The sequence below is a fragment of the Castor canadensis genome, chromosome 1 (assembly GCF_047511655.1).
Source record: "Castor canadensis chromosome 1, mCasCan1.hap1v2, whole genome shotgun sequence".
In the NCBI taxonomy this organism is placed as follows: domain Eukaryota; kingdom Metazoa; phylum Chordata; class Mammalia; order Rodentia; family Castoridae; genus Castor; species Castor canadensis.
Genome location: NC_133386.1, coordinates 21,604,229 through 21,621,690, shown reverse-complemented (window position 1 = coordinate 21,621,690; position 17,462 = coordinate 21,604,229). Strand labels below are relative to the sequence as shown.

At 36.6% G+C, this 17,462-nt stretch overlaps 1 protein-coding gene and 1 long non-coding RNA gene across 4 annotated transcripts in view; one reads left to right on the top strand and one right to left on the bottom strand.

Annotated features, from left to right (window-relative positions):
- The window catches only part of Pex3 (peroxisomal biogenesis factor 3), a 47,808-nt gene extending 43,991 nt beyond the window's left edge, over positions 1-3,817 (top strand). For 2 of the 3 annotated variants that reach the window (XM_020163640.2, XM_020163639.2), the window contains exons 11-12: positions 472-568; positions 3,631-3,817. In XM_020163640.2, the coding sequence (XP_020019229.1) occupies positions 472-568; positions 3,631-3,714 (181 nt within the window). In that variant the 3' untranslated portion in view covers positions 3,715-3,817. The remainder of the gene's footprint in view (positions 1-471; positions 569-3,630) is intronic. The other variant, XM_074072918.1, reaches the window with a different exon arrangement.
- LOC141423226 (uncharacterized) lies at positions 3,730-5,662 on the bottom strand. The gene is made up of 2 exons (XR_012447917.1): positions 5,543-5,662; positions 3,730-5,346 (listed from the first exon to the last, which is right to left on the bottom strand). It is a non-coding gene; the product is annotated as an uncharacterized lncRNA (long non-coding RNA).
- Between the last annotated feature and the right edge of the window lie 11,800 nt (positions 5,663-17,462).

The following is a 17,462-nucleotide window of genomic DNA, read 5'->3' as shown; positions in this document are numbered from 1 at the left end:
GGAGCAGGAATTCCTGCATACTACTGGGAGGCAAAGGGTATTTTGCAATGTATAAACCTTTAAAGCATTCAGACTCTTGACCCAGTAAACACTGAAACTTACAAGCTGATCATAAAAAAATTGTGACAGATAGAAGGTGGATTACTACTATACAATCATTTTGAAAAAGCAGACAAATACTTTAATACTTATAAAAAGATGGAAAAGTGCTCATAAGAAAAAAGCAAAAGCAGTACACTTGGGGAGTTAAGAGTTTTGAGTTAAAACAAAAAAAAGCATGAATATATATATAAATTATCTGAAGAAACTTCATGAAGTCAATTATAGTTGTTATTTCTAGGTAGTATAATTTGAGTTTTTGTAAACATATTTCTATAAGTATTCTGCAATGTCTGTGTATCACTTTTTTAATTAAAATATTAAATGCCTGTAAAGTAATTTCAGAAAATAATTACTGTGCTGGTTTTTCAGTCTTTCCAGTGTCAGCCTGCCTTTAGCTAAGATAATTCCAATAGTAAATGGACAGATCCATTCAGTTTGCAGTGAAACACCTAGTCATTTTGTTCAGGTAAGAAGAGAGCTTGGGGATGTTATTGAAGACAAATTGTGTTCATGATGTGGACATGTTTTTTAACGTAAAAATCACATTCTACACTGTGATGTTCATTTAAAAAAAAAAAAAAGCCTGAATCCACATGTAGACTGTGGTAGAATGCCCCATGAACATAGTAATATTTGATGGCAAATTTATAAGTTTGGGAATTCCTTTCTCATGTCATAGACCAGTACCTGTTGAACCACATTTTAGTTCAGCTATATTGGAGAGGTCAGTTGCATTTACATAGCATTATGTTTTTCAGTAATAATTCTGTTCCTCACAGTTTGAGGAAAACTAGAAGTTTTTGTGGAGAAATAAAACATTTTAGTAGTTAATAAAATATAGCTGTTAATGTGCATCAATAAACTGTTCACTAGAAGCTGCAAAGCAGTGACTTACTTAAATTTTTTCACTAGGTTATCTACACGACCATCTTTCTTCCCTTTGTAACACATCAAGTAAAACTGATGTTAGTAAAAGGATAACTTTGAATCCACACAATTTTTTTAGAGTCATTTTCAAACTTGGGAATTATTATAAGGAAAAAAGTACTTACAATGTTCCTCAACTGCAAACTCTTGCAGTCGTGTAAAGTGACAAGAGACTTTAAGGCCTAAATGGAAAGATGACTTTGTCTTAGGGTCCTTTGCCTCAGAAATGTAGTGTGTCCTGTATGCAGACGGGAGGATGAAGAGCACCCAGACTAAGAGCTGTATTTCTTCCATTCCTTGTAGTGTTACTGGCCTCTCCACATACATGTTTTCCTTCACTCTTCTCCTTAGTCTTCACTGTCATCCCTCTTACCCATAAGAGCAGGGCATTCACACTTCAGAAGAAATAATAAATAAGGCTGCTGGCATTTCACTGAATTTTAAAGCCTCACGTATATATCAGGGTGAGAAAAGCTCTGGCTTTTAAGGCTTTTTCTCCACTTCTGTAGGAGTCTGTCCATTTTAACAGATAAGTGAGAAATACAACCAAACATAAACATCATCAATGCTTAAGTAATTTTAGGTACTGTAATTTTAATTAAAAGCTACATAACCCATAACAAAAACAAATGATATCAGTCTAGTAAAAACACTACTGACATTCATGCATAATAAATTTTTAGTGTGATCAAATGTTAATTAAATTTATATTCTAGACCATTGATGGACAAAGCTTCCATCAGTTTTTTAAACCGTCATTTCTCTGAATTCAAATACAAAATGGTCTTCTAGTCTAGAATATTGTCATATGCTCTATTATTTCCCTTTGTCTTTTGTAAAGCCTGAGCCTTGGTTAGAATGTTAATTTATTTGAAATTCATCCTTTGGAATTACTGTACTACTTCAGTCACAGAGGGATCTAGGATATCCTCTTACAGGAATGCTCTAGAACAGGGTTGGCAAACTGCAAAGGGCTACACACAGATTGAGTATCTTTTACCTAAATGCTTGTGACCAGAGTGTTTTGGATTTCAGATTTTTGTTAGATTTTGGAATATTTGCATCTACAAAATGATATATGTAAACTCCGTAAGCTTAATGCTTTTTTGTAACTCAAAATTCAAAACACAAGCAGGGCACAGTGGAACACCTCTAGTCCCAGTTACTCAGGAAGTTGAGGCAGGAGATTGCAAGTTCAAGTTCAGCCTGGGCTACACAGTGAGAGACTGTCTTAAGAAACAAAATACATTTATCATTAAATAGAATCTGAACTACAAAGAAAAAAAAACCACCTGTTTAAATATAGCTGATGGCTAGTGATTTCATTATTCCAAAGAACATAAGCATAAATACGAACGCATGCCTGGAATTCAGGGACAACACTAGGTTATACTTTTATCTTCCAAATGATCCAGTGTGTGTGAATTTTCCTTTAGATTTTCATAGAAATCAAAGCATAAAATTTCCCCTCAAGTGTTGGGCCTCTAAAAGCATGTCCATAAATCCTGGTTGAAGAAACATTGGTAGAAAACTGTGTCATTGAACAGCCATACTGAATACTGAAATCATCCTATTCTCTGATGAGAGAATTTAGCCATGAACTGATTGGTATCAGGACTTTGTTACAAAGTTTACTTGGCTTTTCTGACCTGAGAAAACACAAGGGCCAAGTTCACTTCCCATGTCTCTGATGCTTACAAAGGCTTTCAGCTATGTCATGGACGTTTTCATTGTTCAGTAAAGCCTGTGGATAGACCCCTTCTCAGATTATGTCTACACATGCAGATAGTAAAACATAAATTTTTTAAATTAAGTTCACTTTCACATAATTTTTAAAGGAAACCAATATATACAGTTTTCAAAATACATTTAAAATCAAATTTTATGATATAGCAATATTGCTTCTGTATACATTATGTGACAAAATGTAATGGGAGTTATAATTTCCACAACAGTCATGTGATATAAAAAGGTCTTATAGTTTCTCTTGAAGACAAATTCACATGTCCTGCTTAATACCATTGCAGTTTGTTGCCTATGTTCATATTTAAATAAAATGTTAGATGTCAGTTAGAGGTTAGTGGAAAATAAAAAGGTAATCTTTCCCCTTGTCTTTATATTCACAAATCTTTTGGAGGAGGTTAAGAACCTTTGCACTGAAGTCTGTAAGTGTTGTTTGTGTATATAAACTATTGCATACTGCAGCTATGTAAATCATACATTAAATATTGTAGAAAGTGATATAGCTCAACCATGCTATGTCAGTTTCCAGCAAAAGAAACCGGTAGCCTTGTAGCTTTAGCATTGTAATCATTTATTCAATAGAAACTTATCTAGCATCTGATATACACAAAAATCCATATGAAGACGATTTTTCTAAGTCACACTTGAATACTTACAGCACCATCTTTCATATAAGAAGCTAAACAATACATTTTTCCTAGAATCTATCACAAGAAAACATATTAATTTCCTGAAATAGTTTTCTTCTTGGCCTTAAGTTCCACAAAACTTACAGTTAAAGTCTTTACTTGATTGCAAAAATGAAGTCAAATTCCCTACAATTTTTACAAACTAATGTTATATTGTCTTCTTTACTAGGATCTGTTGATGATGGAGCAAGTGAAAGACTTTGCTGCTAATGTATACGAAGCTTTTAGTACCCCTCAGCAACTGGAGAAATGATTTTTCCTTCAAGAAAAACTACAGTGACATTTATTTATGTTAAAAATACATTGAAAAACTACAGTGGGATTTATTTACATTAAAAATACATTGAATAAAGCAACTATACCTACAATTTGTTACCAAAATGCCTAATAAAAATATATTCGTAATCAAAGTCTTTATTTCATAATGAAGTAGATTTATTTAGCATCTTAATGTATTTTTTTAATTCATCAATGGTCCAATTTTTGCTGGCATATCTAAATGTACACACAGTACAAATAACAGAATTGTTTAGTTTGTTACATTATGTCTGTCTGATCCAAACTAACTAAAAACTGACATAGACACTTTCATATCCTATATATATATACATAATACATGTATATATCATTGAGATATATATATGATATAGATATAGATAGGATATGAAATGTAGTGTACTTTGACATTAATACTGAGGAAAACCCTGTTTGGGAAATAGGTATAAGGATTTGTGAAGTTTCAAAAATATACTATTCAATTAATCTAAACTTGCCTATACGCTAGAGTAGGCAGAAGTAAATAAGACTTTTCTCCAGTTACCCTTCAAAAGAATCAGTTATTTGCCACAAATACACCTTGATGAAAGACTTCTCTTCTGATGAAAATCAGTGAACTGTAACAACTATTATCAGCTATTTTTTCTTTGCTATTTTTTCTTCACCATTCCTTTGCAGTATTTTCTAAGGTTTTGTTAACAAGCCTTAGAAAACTATATATTGATTTGTAGACTAAAATTGTATTGACATTTACCTACAGCTACTATTAATTACATGGTTTTATCCATTTGTATATAAATAATTTTAATAACTTACTTTGTAATGATTTTGAGTACAATAAATATTGCAATAAACTATTTTAATAGAATATAATTTTGTTGAGTTAATACTTTTCAGCCATTAATTTATTTGACCCTTAGTGTTTTTGCTATTATTTTGAAAGAGAGAGCATGCTAGTTTTTAAATTTCACTTTAATTGGTAATATAGTTAGTGCTTTAATTTATTTTTTAGAAAAAAATAAATAGCATTATCTTCTGAAAAAGAAATAATTCAACCTGGGTGCCGGTGGCTCGTGCCTGTAATCCTAGCTTCTCAGGATGCAGAGATCAGGAGGCTCAAAGCCAGCCTGGACAAATAGTTCCCAGTACCTTATCTCAAAAAAACCCATCACAAAGAGGGGGTGGGCTGGGGAGTGGCTCAAGATGTAGGCCCTGAGTTCAAGCCCCAGTACTGCTAAATAAATAAAAATAATTCACTGTATTTAGCATATCTGTACTTCTGCATTTACAAGGGCAATTAGAGCAGAAATAAATGAATCATTATCATTAGTGTATTAGATATATTTTAGTAATAAATTATTTTCAGGAGCATCATTTTATGTCTCTCCAACATAATGTATAGATATGTAGGAGAGGGTAGAAAATGCATTGTGAAGTGTCTTCAAAGGCCTGGCAAGACCCAGAGCTGACTGCTAGAGCGTCTGTCCAGAACACTTACAAAGTAAAGCAAAAAGATGAGCATATTGGTGCATGCCTGTAATCCAGTTACTAGGGGGGCTGAATCAAGAAGATCACAAGTTCAAGGCCTCCCTGGGTTACATAGCAAAACCTGGAAAGGAAGGAAGGAAAAAAGGAGGGAGGGAAAAAAAAACAGGTATAAGCATAAGGGTAAAAAGTAGGGCACATGCTTCTTTTCAAATTTCAACAAAATGATGTTATTGATAACGGAGTCAAAGAACGAGTTGTATTTTGGGCAATCAGGGACTGCATGTAATAGGGCACACACCTCTTCCAGCAATACATACCCAGGATTTCATCCAGGGAAAATCTGAGACTGAACAGGAGTGACCTTGTAAGAAGAAATTTGATCAGCAGAAAATTATCACCTGGAATCATCTGTCTCGGTAGAGCAAAGGCCATTGAAGGAACCTGCAAGGTATAAACCAGGTATTTAAAGTTAATCAGCATTAGGCATTGCCAGTTTGCATTCTAATAGTACCGAAGCCCTTTTGTCTGAGACTCTTAGTTTGGTTAATCTAAAATGTGATATAAAGCAGGTTTCCACAACTGGATACACACATATTCTCCAACATTTTAACATAAACATTCTTCATTGGCCAATGATTTCCCATTGGACCCAGGCCTTTTCTAACTTCAGTATGCATCCACATAGACGGCATTGCTTGTGCACTGGTTAGCATAGCTGCTTCCATTGTAGGTCTGCTGATAGACGTTTTCTAGTTGTCTTTCTGCTACAAATCACATGTGCTTTGTTACATGGCTGTGAATCAGAGCAGCAGAATTCTTACAAATTTTTGTTATACTTCCTCCCCAATCGTTTTAGTACTGTTTTGCCCATACTTAACAAATAGCCTTTTTAAATTGTTTTTAATGTTTAAAGTCAGCACACTTTTTTCTAGTCTTTGCAAAGTATTCACCTTCACTTTCACAGAAGCCACATCTCTACACTCATCATCAGCTTACATAATCATGACAATAAGAATGTGTTCAACTGGCATAATCAATTTAACAACTATTAGTTTCCTAGGGCTGCTATAACAAAGTAACATAAACGGGGTGGCTTAAAATCAGCAACTTAAGCTGAGTGTGGTGGCTCATTACTGTAATCCCAACTACTTAGAAGGAGGAGATAGGAGAATTGCCATTCGAGGAAAATTGGAGAAAAAAGTTGGTAAGACCCTATCTTGACAAACAAGGTGGGCATCATAGTACACATCTGTACAGAATCCCAGGTACTAGAGAGGCAGAGATAGGAAGATCCTGGTCCATGGCTGCACAGGCAAAAACACAGGACCCTATCTAAAGATAAGCTAGAGCAAAAAGGGCTGGGGACTTGGCTCAAGTAGTAGAGTGCCTGCCTAGCAAGCACAAGTGTCTAAGTTCAAACGCCAGTGCCACCAAAAAAAAAAAAAAGTCAGAAACTTATTCTCTTCAAAACCAAGTTGTCAGCAGGACCATACTTCCTCTTAAAGCTCCAGGGAAGATCCTTCTGGTTCTTCCTTGCACCTTTCAGTTTCAGCTTCTGGTGGTATCAGGCATTCCTGGACTTCTACTAGCATGACCCTACTCCTTTTCCTTTCTTTTTTTTAATTTTTTAATTCATTTATTCACATGTGCATACATTGTTTGGGTCATTTCTCCCCTTTTCCCCCCGCCCCCTCCCTTACCTACCCTGCCCTCTCCCTACCCCACCATGCCCAAACCATTTTGCCCTTATCTCTAATTTTGTTGAAGGGAGAGTATAAGCAATAATAGGAAGGAGCAAGGGTTTTTGCTGGTTGAGATAAGGATAGCTATACAGAGCATTGACTCACATTGATTTCCTGTGCGTGGGTGTTACCTTCTAGGTTAATTCTTCTTGATCTAACCTTTTCTCTAGTTCCTGGTCCCCTTCTCCTATTGGCCACTGTTGCTTTAAAATACCTGCATTAGTTTCTCTGCATTGAGGGCAACAAACGCTATCTAGTTTTTTGGGTGTCTTACCTATCCTCACTCCTCCCTTGTGTGCTCTCGCTTTATCATGTGATCGAAGTCCAATCCCCTTGTTGTGTTTGCCCTTGATCTAATGTCCACATATGAGGGAGAACATAACAATTTTTGGTCTTCTGAGCCTGGCTAACCTCCCTCAGAATGATGTTCTCTAGTTCCATCCATTTACTTGCGAATGATAGGATTTCATTCTTCTTGGCTGAGTAAAATTCCATCATGTATAAATACCACATTTTCTTGATCCATTCGTCAGTAGTGGGGCATCTTGGCTATTTTTCCATAACTTGACTATTGTGAATAGTGCTGCAGTAAACATGTGTGTGCAGGTGCCTTTGGAGTAGCCTGTGTTACCTTCCTTTGGGTATATCCCCAGGAGTGGATTGCTGGATTATAGGGCAGATCTATGTTTAGATTTTTAAGAACACTCCAAATTTTTTTCAGACTGGTTGCACTAGCTTGCATTCCCACCAGCAGTGTACAAGGGTTCCTTTTTCCCCACATCCTCGCCAACACCTGTTGTTAAGGGTATTTTTGATGATAGCTATTCTAACAGGGGTGAGGTGGAATCTTAGTGTGGTTGTGATTTGCATTTCCTTTATGGCTAGAGATGGTGAGCATTTTTTCATGTGTTTTTTGGCCATTTGAATTTCTTCTTTTGAGAAAGTTCTGTTTAGTTCACTTGCCCATTTCTTTATTGGCTCATTGATTTTGGGAGAGTTTAGTTTTTTAAGTTCCCTATATATTCTGGTTATCAGTCCTTTGTCTGATGTGTAGCTGGCAAATATTTTCTCCCACTCTGTGGGTGGTCTCTTCAATTTAGAGACCATTTCTTTTGCTGTGCAGAAGCTTTTTAATTTTATGAAGTCCTATTTGTCCATCCTTTCTCTTAGTTGCTGGACTGCTGGGGTTCTATTGAGGAAGTCCTTGCCTATACCTATTAAAATCCAGGGTATTCCCTGCTCTTTCCTGTACTAACTTCAGAGTGTCAGGTCTGATATTAAGGTCTTTGATCCATTTTGAGTTGATACTAGTACAAGGTAATAGACATGGATCTAGTTTCAGTTCCTTGCAGACAGATAACCACTTTTCCCAGCAACATTTGTTGAAGAGGCTGTCTTTTCTCCTTCGTATATTTTTAGCACGTTTGTCAAAAATAAGATGGGCGTAGTTGTGTGGCTTCATATCTGGGTCCTCTATTCTGTTCCACTGGTCTTCATGTCTGTTTTTGTGCCAGTACCGTGCTGTTTTTATTGTTATTGCTTTGTAATATAGTTTGAAGGCGGGTATTGTGATACCTCCTGCATTGCTCTTTTTTGCTGAGTATTGCCTCGGCTACTAGCAGTCTCTTGTGTTTCCAAATGAACTTTAGGGAAGATTTTTCAATCTCTGTAATGAAAGTCATTGGGATTTTGATGGGAATTGCAGTAAACATGTAGATTGCTTTCGGTAGTATAGCCATTTTTACTATGTTGATTCTACCAATCCATGAACATGGGAGATCTTTCCATTTTCTGTAGTCTTCCTCAATGTCTTTCTTCAGGGGTTTGTAGTTCTCCTTGTAGAGGTCATTCACATCCTTTGTTAAGTTTACTCCTATGTATTTGATTTTTTTGAGGCTATTGTAAATGGAATTGTTTCCATATATTCCTTCTCAATTTGTTCATTGTTGGTGTATAGAAAAGCTAACGACTTTTGTACGTTGATTTTGTATCCTGCCACCTTGCTATAGCTGTTTATGGTATCTAGGAGTTTTTGGGTAGAGTTTTTTGGGTCTTTAAAGTATAAGATCATATAATCTGCAAATAGGGATATTTTGATGGTTTCTTTACCTATTTGTATTCCTTTTATTTCTTCTTCGTGCCTAATTGCTCTGGCTAGGAATTCCAGTACTATGTTGAATAGGAGTGGGGATAGTGGGCACCCTTGTCTCATTCCTGATTTTAGGGGAAATTGTTTCAGTTTTTCACCATTAAGTTTGATGTTGGCTGTAAGTTTGTCATATATAGCTTTTATAATGTTGAGGTACATTCCTTCTATTCCTAGTTTTCTTAGAGCTTTTATCATGAAGTGGTGTTGGATCTTGTCAAAGGCTTTTTCTGTATCTATTGAGATGATCAAGTGGTTCTTGTCCTTGCTTCTATTAATATGCTGTATTACATTTATTGATTTGCATATGTGGAACAACCCCTGCATCCCTAGGATGAAGCCAACTTGGTCATGGTGGATGATTTTTCTGATGTGTTGTTGGATTCAGTTTGCCATTATTTTATTGAGGATTTTTACATTGATGTTCATTAAGGAAATTGGCTTATAGTTCTCCTTTTTTGGAGGTGTCTTTGTCTGGTTTTGGGTTGAGAATAATATTGGCTTCATAAAATGAGTTAGGCAGTGTTCCTTCCCCTTCTATTTCATGGAACAGTTTAAGGAGGGTTGATATTAGTTCTTCTTTAAACATCTGATAGAATTCAGCAGAGAATCCATCAGGTCCTGGACTTTTCTTTTTGGGGAGACTCTTGATTGCTGCTTCAATTTCATTTTGTGTTATAGATCTATTCAGGTGATTAATATCCTCTTGGTTCAGTTTTGGATGGTCGTAAGTATCTAGAAATCTGTCCACTTCTTCAAGACTTTCTAATTTACTAGAATACAGGTTCTCAAAGTAGACTCTGGTGATTTCCTGGATTTCCGTGGTGGTTATTGTTATCTCCCCTTTTGCATTTCTGATTTTACTGATTTGGGTTTTTTCTCTCCTCATTTTAGTCAGGTTTGCCAGGAGTTTGTCAATCTCATTTATTTTTTCAAAGAACCAGCTTTTGGTTTTATTGATTCTTTGTGTGTGTGTTTTTTTTGTTGTTGTTGTTGCTGTTGTTTGCTTGTATTTCATTGATTTCAGCCCTTATTTTTATTATTTCTCTCCTTCTGCTTGTTTTGGGACTTGCTTGTTCTTGTTTTTCTAGGCGTTTGAGATGTGGCATTAGGTCATTGATTTGAGATCTTTCTGATCTTTTAATACATGCACTCATGGCTATAAACTTTTCTCTTAGGACTGCCTTTGCTGTGTCCCATAGGTTCCGGTAGGTCATGTTTTCATTTTCATTAACTTTCAGGAACGTTTTAATTTCCTCTTTTATTTCATCAATGACCCATTGATCATTGAGCAATGTGTTGTTGAGTTTCCAATCGTTTGCATGTTTTTTACTATTGTTTTTGTTGTTGATTTCTAGTTTTAATGCATTGTGGGATTATTTCTATTTTCTTATATTCACTTAGGTTTGCTTTGTGCCCTAAGATATGATCAACTTTGGAGCAGGTTCCATGGGCTGCTGAGAAGAATGTATATTGTGCAGAAGTTGGATGAAATATTCTGTAGCTATCAGCTAGGTCTATTTGATCTATGATATGATTTAGTTCTAGAATTTCTTTATTGATGTTTTGTTTGAATGACCTATCTATTGGTGATAGGGGGGTATTAAAGTCTCCCACTATCACTGTGTAGGACTTTATATATGTTTGTAGGTCCTTCAAAGTATGTTTGATGAAATTGTGTGCATTGACATTGGGTGCATATAAATTGATAATTGTTATTTCCTTTTTGTGTATTTCCCCTTTTATTAGTATGGAGTGTCCTTCTTTATCTCATTTGATCAATGTAACTTTGAAGTCTACTTTGTCCAAGATAACTATTGCTACCCCTGCCTGTTTTCAGGGGCCATCAGCTTGGTAGATCTTCTTCCAGCCTTTCACCCTCAGCCAGTGCTTGTTTCTGTCAATGAGATGGGTCTCCTGTAAGCAACAGATTGTGGGATCTTCCTTTTTAATCCAGTTTGCCAAACAGTGTCTTTTGATGGGGGAATTAAGTCTATTAACATTCAGTGTTAATATTGATAGGTATGTGGTGATTCCTGTCATTTGGTTGTCTTAGTTGTCTAAGGGTTTGGTTGTGTGCAGCTGAATCAATGGTACTCTCTACTTTCTTGCCTTTTCTTCTGTGGTTTGGTGCTGCCTGCCCTTTCATGGTTTTGTTTGCTTTCACTTTCTGTGTGCAGAATTCCTTGAAGAATCTTTTGTAGTAGTGGCTTGTTTTATTTTCTGCTCATCATGGAAGACTTTTATTGCTCCATCTATTTTGAATGATAGTTTTGTTGGGTAGAGTATCCTAGGGTTGAAGTTATTTTCATTCAATGCCCAGAATACCTCACTCCATGCTCTTCTTGCTTTTAAGGTTTCTGTTGAGAAATCTGCTGTGATTTTTGATGGGTTTACCTTTGTATGTTATTTGTTTTTTATCTCTTACAGACTTCAATATTCTTTCTCTATTTTCTGTGCTTGCTGTTTTAATGATAGTATGTCATGGGGTAGTTCTATTTTGGTCAAGTCTGTTTGTGTCCTGGAGGCTTCCTGTACCTGAATGGGCATAGTTTTCTCTAGATTTGGGAAATTTTCTGTCATTATTTTGTTGACTATATTATGAATTCCTTTTGCTTGCACCTGTTCTCCTTCTTCAATGCCCATGATCCTCAGGTTTGGTCTTTTGATGGAGTTGGTGAGTTCTTGCATATTCCTTTCACAGGACTTGAGTTGTCTGTCAATAGCTTTTCAGTTTTTCCTTTAATTACCATTTCATCTTCAAGTTCTGAGATTCTGTCTTCTGTTTGTTCTAGTCTGCTGGAGTGGCCTTCCATTTTGTTTTGTATTTCTGTTTCATTCTTTTTTCTGAGGTTTCCATATCATGGGTCACTTCCTCTTTAATACTGTCAATTTTCAACCTTAATTCATTTATCTCTGTATTTATGGTGTACTCTGTTTCACTTTGGTGTTTATTTAGGACTTCTATGGTTTCTTTTATTTGTTCTTATGCTTTCTCATGTTCTTTATTGTTATTGTCTTAGAATTTCTTGAGTAACTCCTGTACATTTTGGTTGACCATGTCTAGTATCATCACTATGAAATTCTCATTGATTACTTGCAGGATTTCTTCTTTCAGAGTGTTCTTGTGGCTTTGTTGGGTTCCTTGGTGTAGTTTATCTTTGTTTTGTTGGAGTCTGGATCTGGGTATCCATTTTCTTCATTTCCCTCTGAATCCTGTACTAATTTATTTTTTGGGGGAGAATGGTTTCCATCCTTTTTTTTTTTTTTTTTTTTTTTGTCTTCCCATCATTCCCCAAGGACTGTTTCTGTCCCTGGTCTGTGTGTAATTTTGTATTAGCTAACTTACAATAGTAGAACTAACAAAACCAAGAAAGGTGAAAAAAGAAAAAGAAGGAAAAGAAAGAAAAAATTGGAGAACCAAAGAAATCAACAGGGAGATATGGTGGACAATCAGACAGTGAACAGGATAAATAAACACTTAAAGAAAAGAGAAAAAAGAAAAAAAATTCCTGGTTCAGGAACAGTAGAATTTCAGTCTTAGTAGTTCAGGTGTTACTCCTTTAACATCCAGTCTTGTTTGTCTGCATCTTCTGGGCAGGTTTGGAGCCAGAGTCTGGTGGTGTTGGAGCCCTCCTGTGGTGGGGGGGAGCTGTTGTGCCAGTGGACTGGTGGACAGGCAGCAGTCCAACAGGTCTGTGGGACGGTGGCCTGGCAGTCCACGGGGTGGAGGCCTGGGGGCCCAGCAAGCAGCAGCCCATGTGTTCTGCAGAGTGGAGGCCCATGGGGTGGAAGCCAGGCTGTTCTGTGGGATGGAGGCCTGGCAGGCCGGCAGGGCAGTGACCTGGCAGATGGCGGCAGCATGGGGGACCACTTGTTCTTTCAGTGTATCATGGCATGGAGAAGTCTTCCATGGGCTAGGGGTTCAGGGTGCCAAAGTTTCAGCTCTTCCTTGTGCTTTATCTCAGCCAGCTCCAGCGTCTCAGCAAGGTCCCTGACTCACAGAGCTCACACAGTCTGCGTCTGTATCCCAGTCACCATTTTGGATCCCTGTATAACCATACTCTTGTATGGGACTCTCTGTCCTTTTCTAAAGATTCTTTTTTTTTTTGGAGGGGGGGAGCACTACTAGGGTTTGAACTCAGGGTCTCACACTTGCTAGGCAGACGCTCTTACCTTTTGAGCCCCTCCACCAGCCCTTTTTTGTGATGGGTTTTTTTGAAATAGGGTCTTGTGAACTATTTGTCTGGCCTGGCTTCAAACAGCTAATCTCCTCAGTAGCAAGGATTACAGGCATGAGCCACCAGCACCTGACTCTAAAGGTTCTTATATGGATAATCTCATTGGATTTAGGATCAACCCCATCCAATATGATCTTGTCTCAGTACTTAACTACATCTATATAAAGACTATTTCCAGGATCACCTTCATTGGTCTGAGGTGGACACTTTTAACTCAGTACAGTCAAAAACTGTAGTACATACACATTGTAGCAAGTGGGAGTGGAAGTGTAGGCTGAACCCACTAAATGAAAGCTGGCAGCTTGTCCCTTTAACAAGGAAGTGGAGAGCATTGGCTAATCCAGTGCCTAGGCTAAATGGAGACTAAACTACTTTCACATCTTCTATTCCAAACTATATAAACATGCTTGTTATTATGCATGTACAAAACTGATGTGAGCTGGGCACCCATGGCTCAGACCTGTAATCCTAGCTCCTAGGGAGACTGAGATGGGAAATCATGGTTCAAGGTCAGCCATAGTTCAAGATCAGTCTCAAAGCTAGAGAGACCCTCACCTCCAAAATAACTAGAGCAAATGGACCAGAGGTGTACCTCAAGTGGCAGAGTACCTGCTTTGCAAGTGTGAAGCTCTGAGTTCAAACCCCAATCCTGCACCCCACCCCACCCCCAAAGAAAGCCTGATGTGTGCATTTATTTTATTTGGAAATGAGTGGGATGATTCTAATCTAACCAGATCTTTTACTTAACAAAAATGAAATGGTATTGTCCCAATTCATATTTATTTGAATAGTTTGACCTTTTAGAGCAATTGTGTTGCTTCAGTATGGCACAAGAAAATGAGATGCAAACATATAGTGATATCCATATTTAAAATGATAAAATCAGGTGCTATCTCCCTTGTCTAGCTGCCTGCCATTTTTTTTCCTTTTAATGGCATCTAATAAATCTTTACCTTTCCTACTCAAAAATAAAAAATAAAATGGTAAGATCTACATCAATGTCTACATTTTTCAATCTAATCTAGTTTGATTTGCCTTCAAGATTCAGTCAATAAAAGAACATCAAAAGTTACTGAAGTCCAAATAAGATGATTTTGTACCTCTTGGTAAGGCTACATAAAGGATTAATTGGTTGGAGATAAGGAAATGCATACAGCATTTTAGAATAATGATTGAAAGCCTTACATCAGCATCTTTAAGCTTTCCTTATTACAATTAGGAATGCATAGTCAGAAGCCTGCAAGAGGCTAGCATCACTAACAGTTTTAATTTGGAGGACACCTGTTTCACAAAGTTTTTTCCTAAGCTTTGCATTTCAGAAGGTTTATATATTTGGGGAACATATATACATGTAATATATAAAGGTGGCAGCAACAATCAGCATCACAGCTACACAGATGTTATATGTACCTGTTATAACTTACCTTTTTCCCTTGGAGTATAATTTAGAATCTTTGGCTAGGTAAGATAATAGGTGTACAGCACTAACAAAAGTCAAAACTTTAGCTCTCTCACAAGTTAGGGGGACAGTGCCAGTGACCCCAAATAATAGTCTTATTTCGCAAGGTACAAGTGCTTCTCATATGTATAATAATCCATTTGGTTAAGGCAAATAATTATAGGCCAGATTTTAAATAGCATTTCCCAAATGGCAGGGATTTTTTTTCCTGAATGTTGCTGATTACAAATAGTGGAAATGCCAAAGGCTTCATTGAACATTTTTAAATTTGAAAGTTTGATGCAATGCATTTTGAATAAAAGTGAGCATTAGCTGTTCATCTTATATGTATTGAATTTACACTCTGTAAATGTGCAATATTTAGATAGAGTTTAGACACACAGCTCTACATGCTTCTAGACACAGAGGTATAGTTGTGTTAAAATTACTTAAAATAATTGTTGTTTATTTTACCACAGTTATAAGGCAGCCATTAAGGGACTTTTACATGAACAGATACTTAAATGAACTCTGTTTCAGTTAAGGTTTAGTTTCCTGAGTAGTCGAAGCTTGACATGATTAATGGAAAACACATACAATTATCTTGATAAACTATAGAATCTTTAAGTCATTTTCTTACAACTGTGTTACTAAGAGCAGAACAATATTAAGACAGCCTTGTTATTATAGACAGAGAATTAGGTTCAAGTTTTACATCAGAACACTAAATTTTGACCTTAGAAAATTCTTTAGGTAATTTTTAAATTATAGCTAACTTACTCATAGATATAAACTTCTATATCTTTAAGATCTACTCATACACTTTGCACAATTTCCTGAACCTTCTGTTTTCTTGTCCTAGCCCTCTTTTTCCAGTTTAGAATAATTCTTTAGAACAAAGATTACTGTACAAAAATCGCTTTTTGCTTAAAAGCATTTCCTTTTCCCTTTAACTTTTTTTCCCAAAAACATGTCTTCAATACCTTCCTACATCTTTCCTACTTGCTGACTTTTTTGTTTCTTCTTAATTGCTTTTTGAAATAACTTTGACTAAAATGTTGAATTTAGGCATAAATGTTTCTTTTTCCAATAAAATACTCTTAGTAACATTACATTTTAGTAAAGACCCAGGAAGAAAAGCAATCTTAAACTGTTTCTCTGTACAACTGCAATTTACAAAAACACATCTGTTAGTAGATCCAGTCATAAAAGAGTTAAATGCAAATTACACTTAAGACAGAAAAAAAAAACTGACTAAGTTTACCATCCATAAAATTCTGTTCCACCTGGTGCTGATGACTCACGCTTGTTATCTTAGCTATTTAGGAAACAGAGATCAGAAGGAATTGGGGTTCAAAGCCCAGGCAAATAGTTCATGAGACAGACCCTATCTCAAAAATACCCGACACGAAAAAGGGATGGTGGAGTTGTACAAGTGGTAGAGCACCAGCCCAGCAAGCATGAAGCCATGAGTTCAAACCCCAATATCACCCCCCCAAAAAAATCCTTCAGTCCTAAGGTAAAGAATAATTCTTGAATGACTGCATTTTAGTTAGACCTGGTTGAGGTAAAGACTCTGGAAAACCAGTTTTCTTAAAAGTGGCAGCAAGATAGGTAGGTAGGTTGATAGATAGAACTTAGCAACAGCTCCTTTACATAAAGTCTACAATAAAAATCATCCCAAAGATGTTCACATACACACAATATGTGGAAAGTTTTAAATTAAGTATGCCATAAATGTCAATTAAGTATATATAGATGAACTCAAGAAAATGAAAAAAATAATGTAGTGACCACAGTATATTGGTTAGTTACCTCCAGGAATTTCAAGAACAGATTGGGTTGTGCCCAATGCTGTTCTTTAAGCATCTTGAGAAGTTTGATAGCTGATGCAAGAGTTGATGTTAGGGAATTCGTTTTGAGTCTCCAATAGGACTGCTACCACTGCCATTAGAATTTTAGCCTTCAAGCCAATCATAACAAACACAGACTAATAGACATGCACACAACGACACACAAAAACAATTACACCAGTTTAGAGTTCACTCAGATAAATCATCCTTTTGCCTTTTTTTTTTTTTTCTGACTATTTCAGTAGACTAACCAGCTAGAATTCTTCCTGGGGTGCAAAACAGACTTAGTGATTTCTATTCTTAAGCAATTCACAACAGAGCTCTCCAACACAAACACCCTGGTTTTTCTGTGTACCTTGCATCCTTTCCCTGGTGATTGCTAGCACAAAGTTCAAACTCCCCTGTCACAAATGGCAGAAGCCTGAATTAGTTCAACTGAATAAAGATTCTCACAAGAACCTCCAAATCAGGGATCCAGAGTTCCTTGTCAGACAAATGGCAAAAGCCCACATGGTTCAGACAAACCCCAAATGGCCCAGAAGAGCCTCCAGACAAGGGAAAGGAAGGGGAAGGCCCTAGGTGCACCGATCAGGAAGAAGTCACCAACGCCCAATTTCAGGAACCTAGAATCCACATGCCTGTTTCCCTGCCTCACCAAATGATGGTAAAAAGCAGTCAATGCTAACTGAAGTGGGAAAATAAGAAAAGAAGTCCCTAGTGTAAAAGTAATTTCAGCAGCTGTGGGGAGCCAATTCCACCTTTTCTCTTCATCCAGGATTGACTAGCTGCAAGTGGCTAACACCTAAAGAGCACGTTT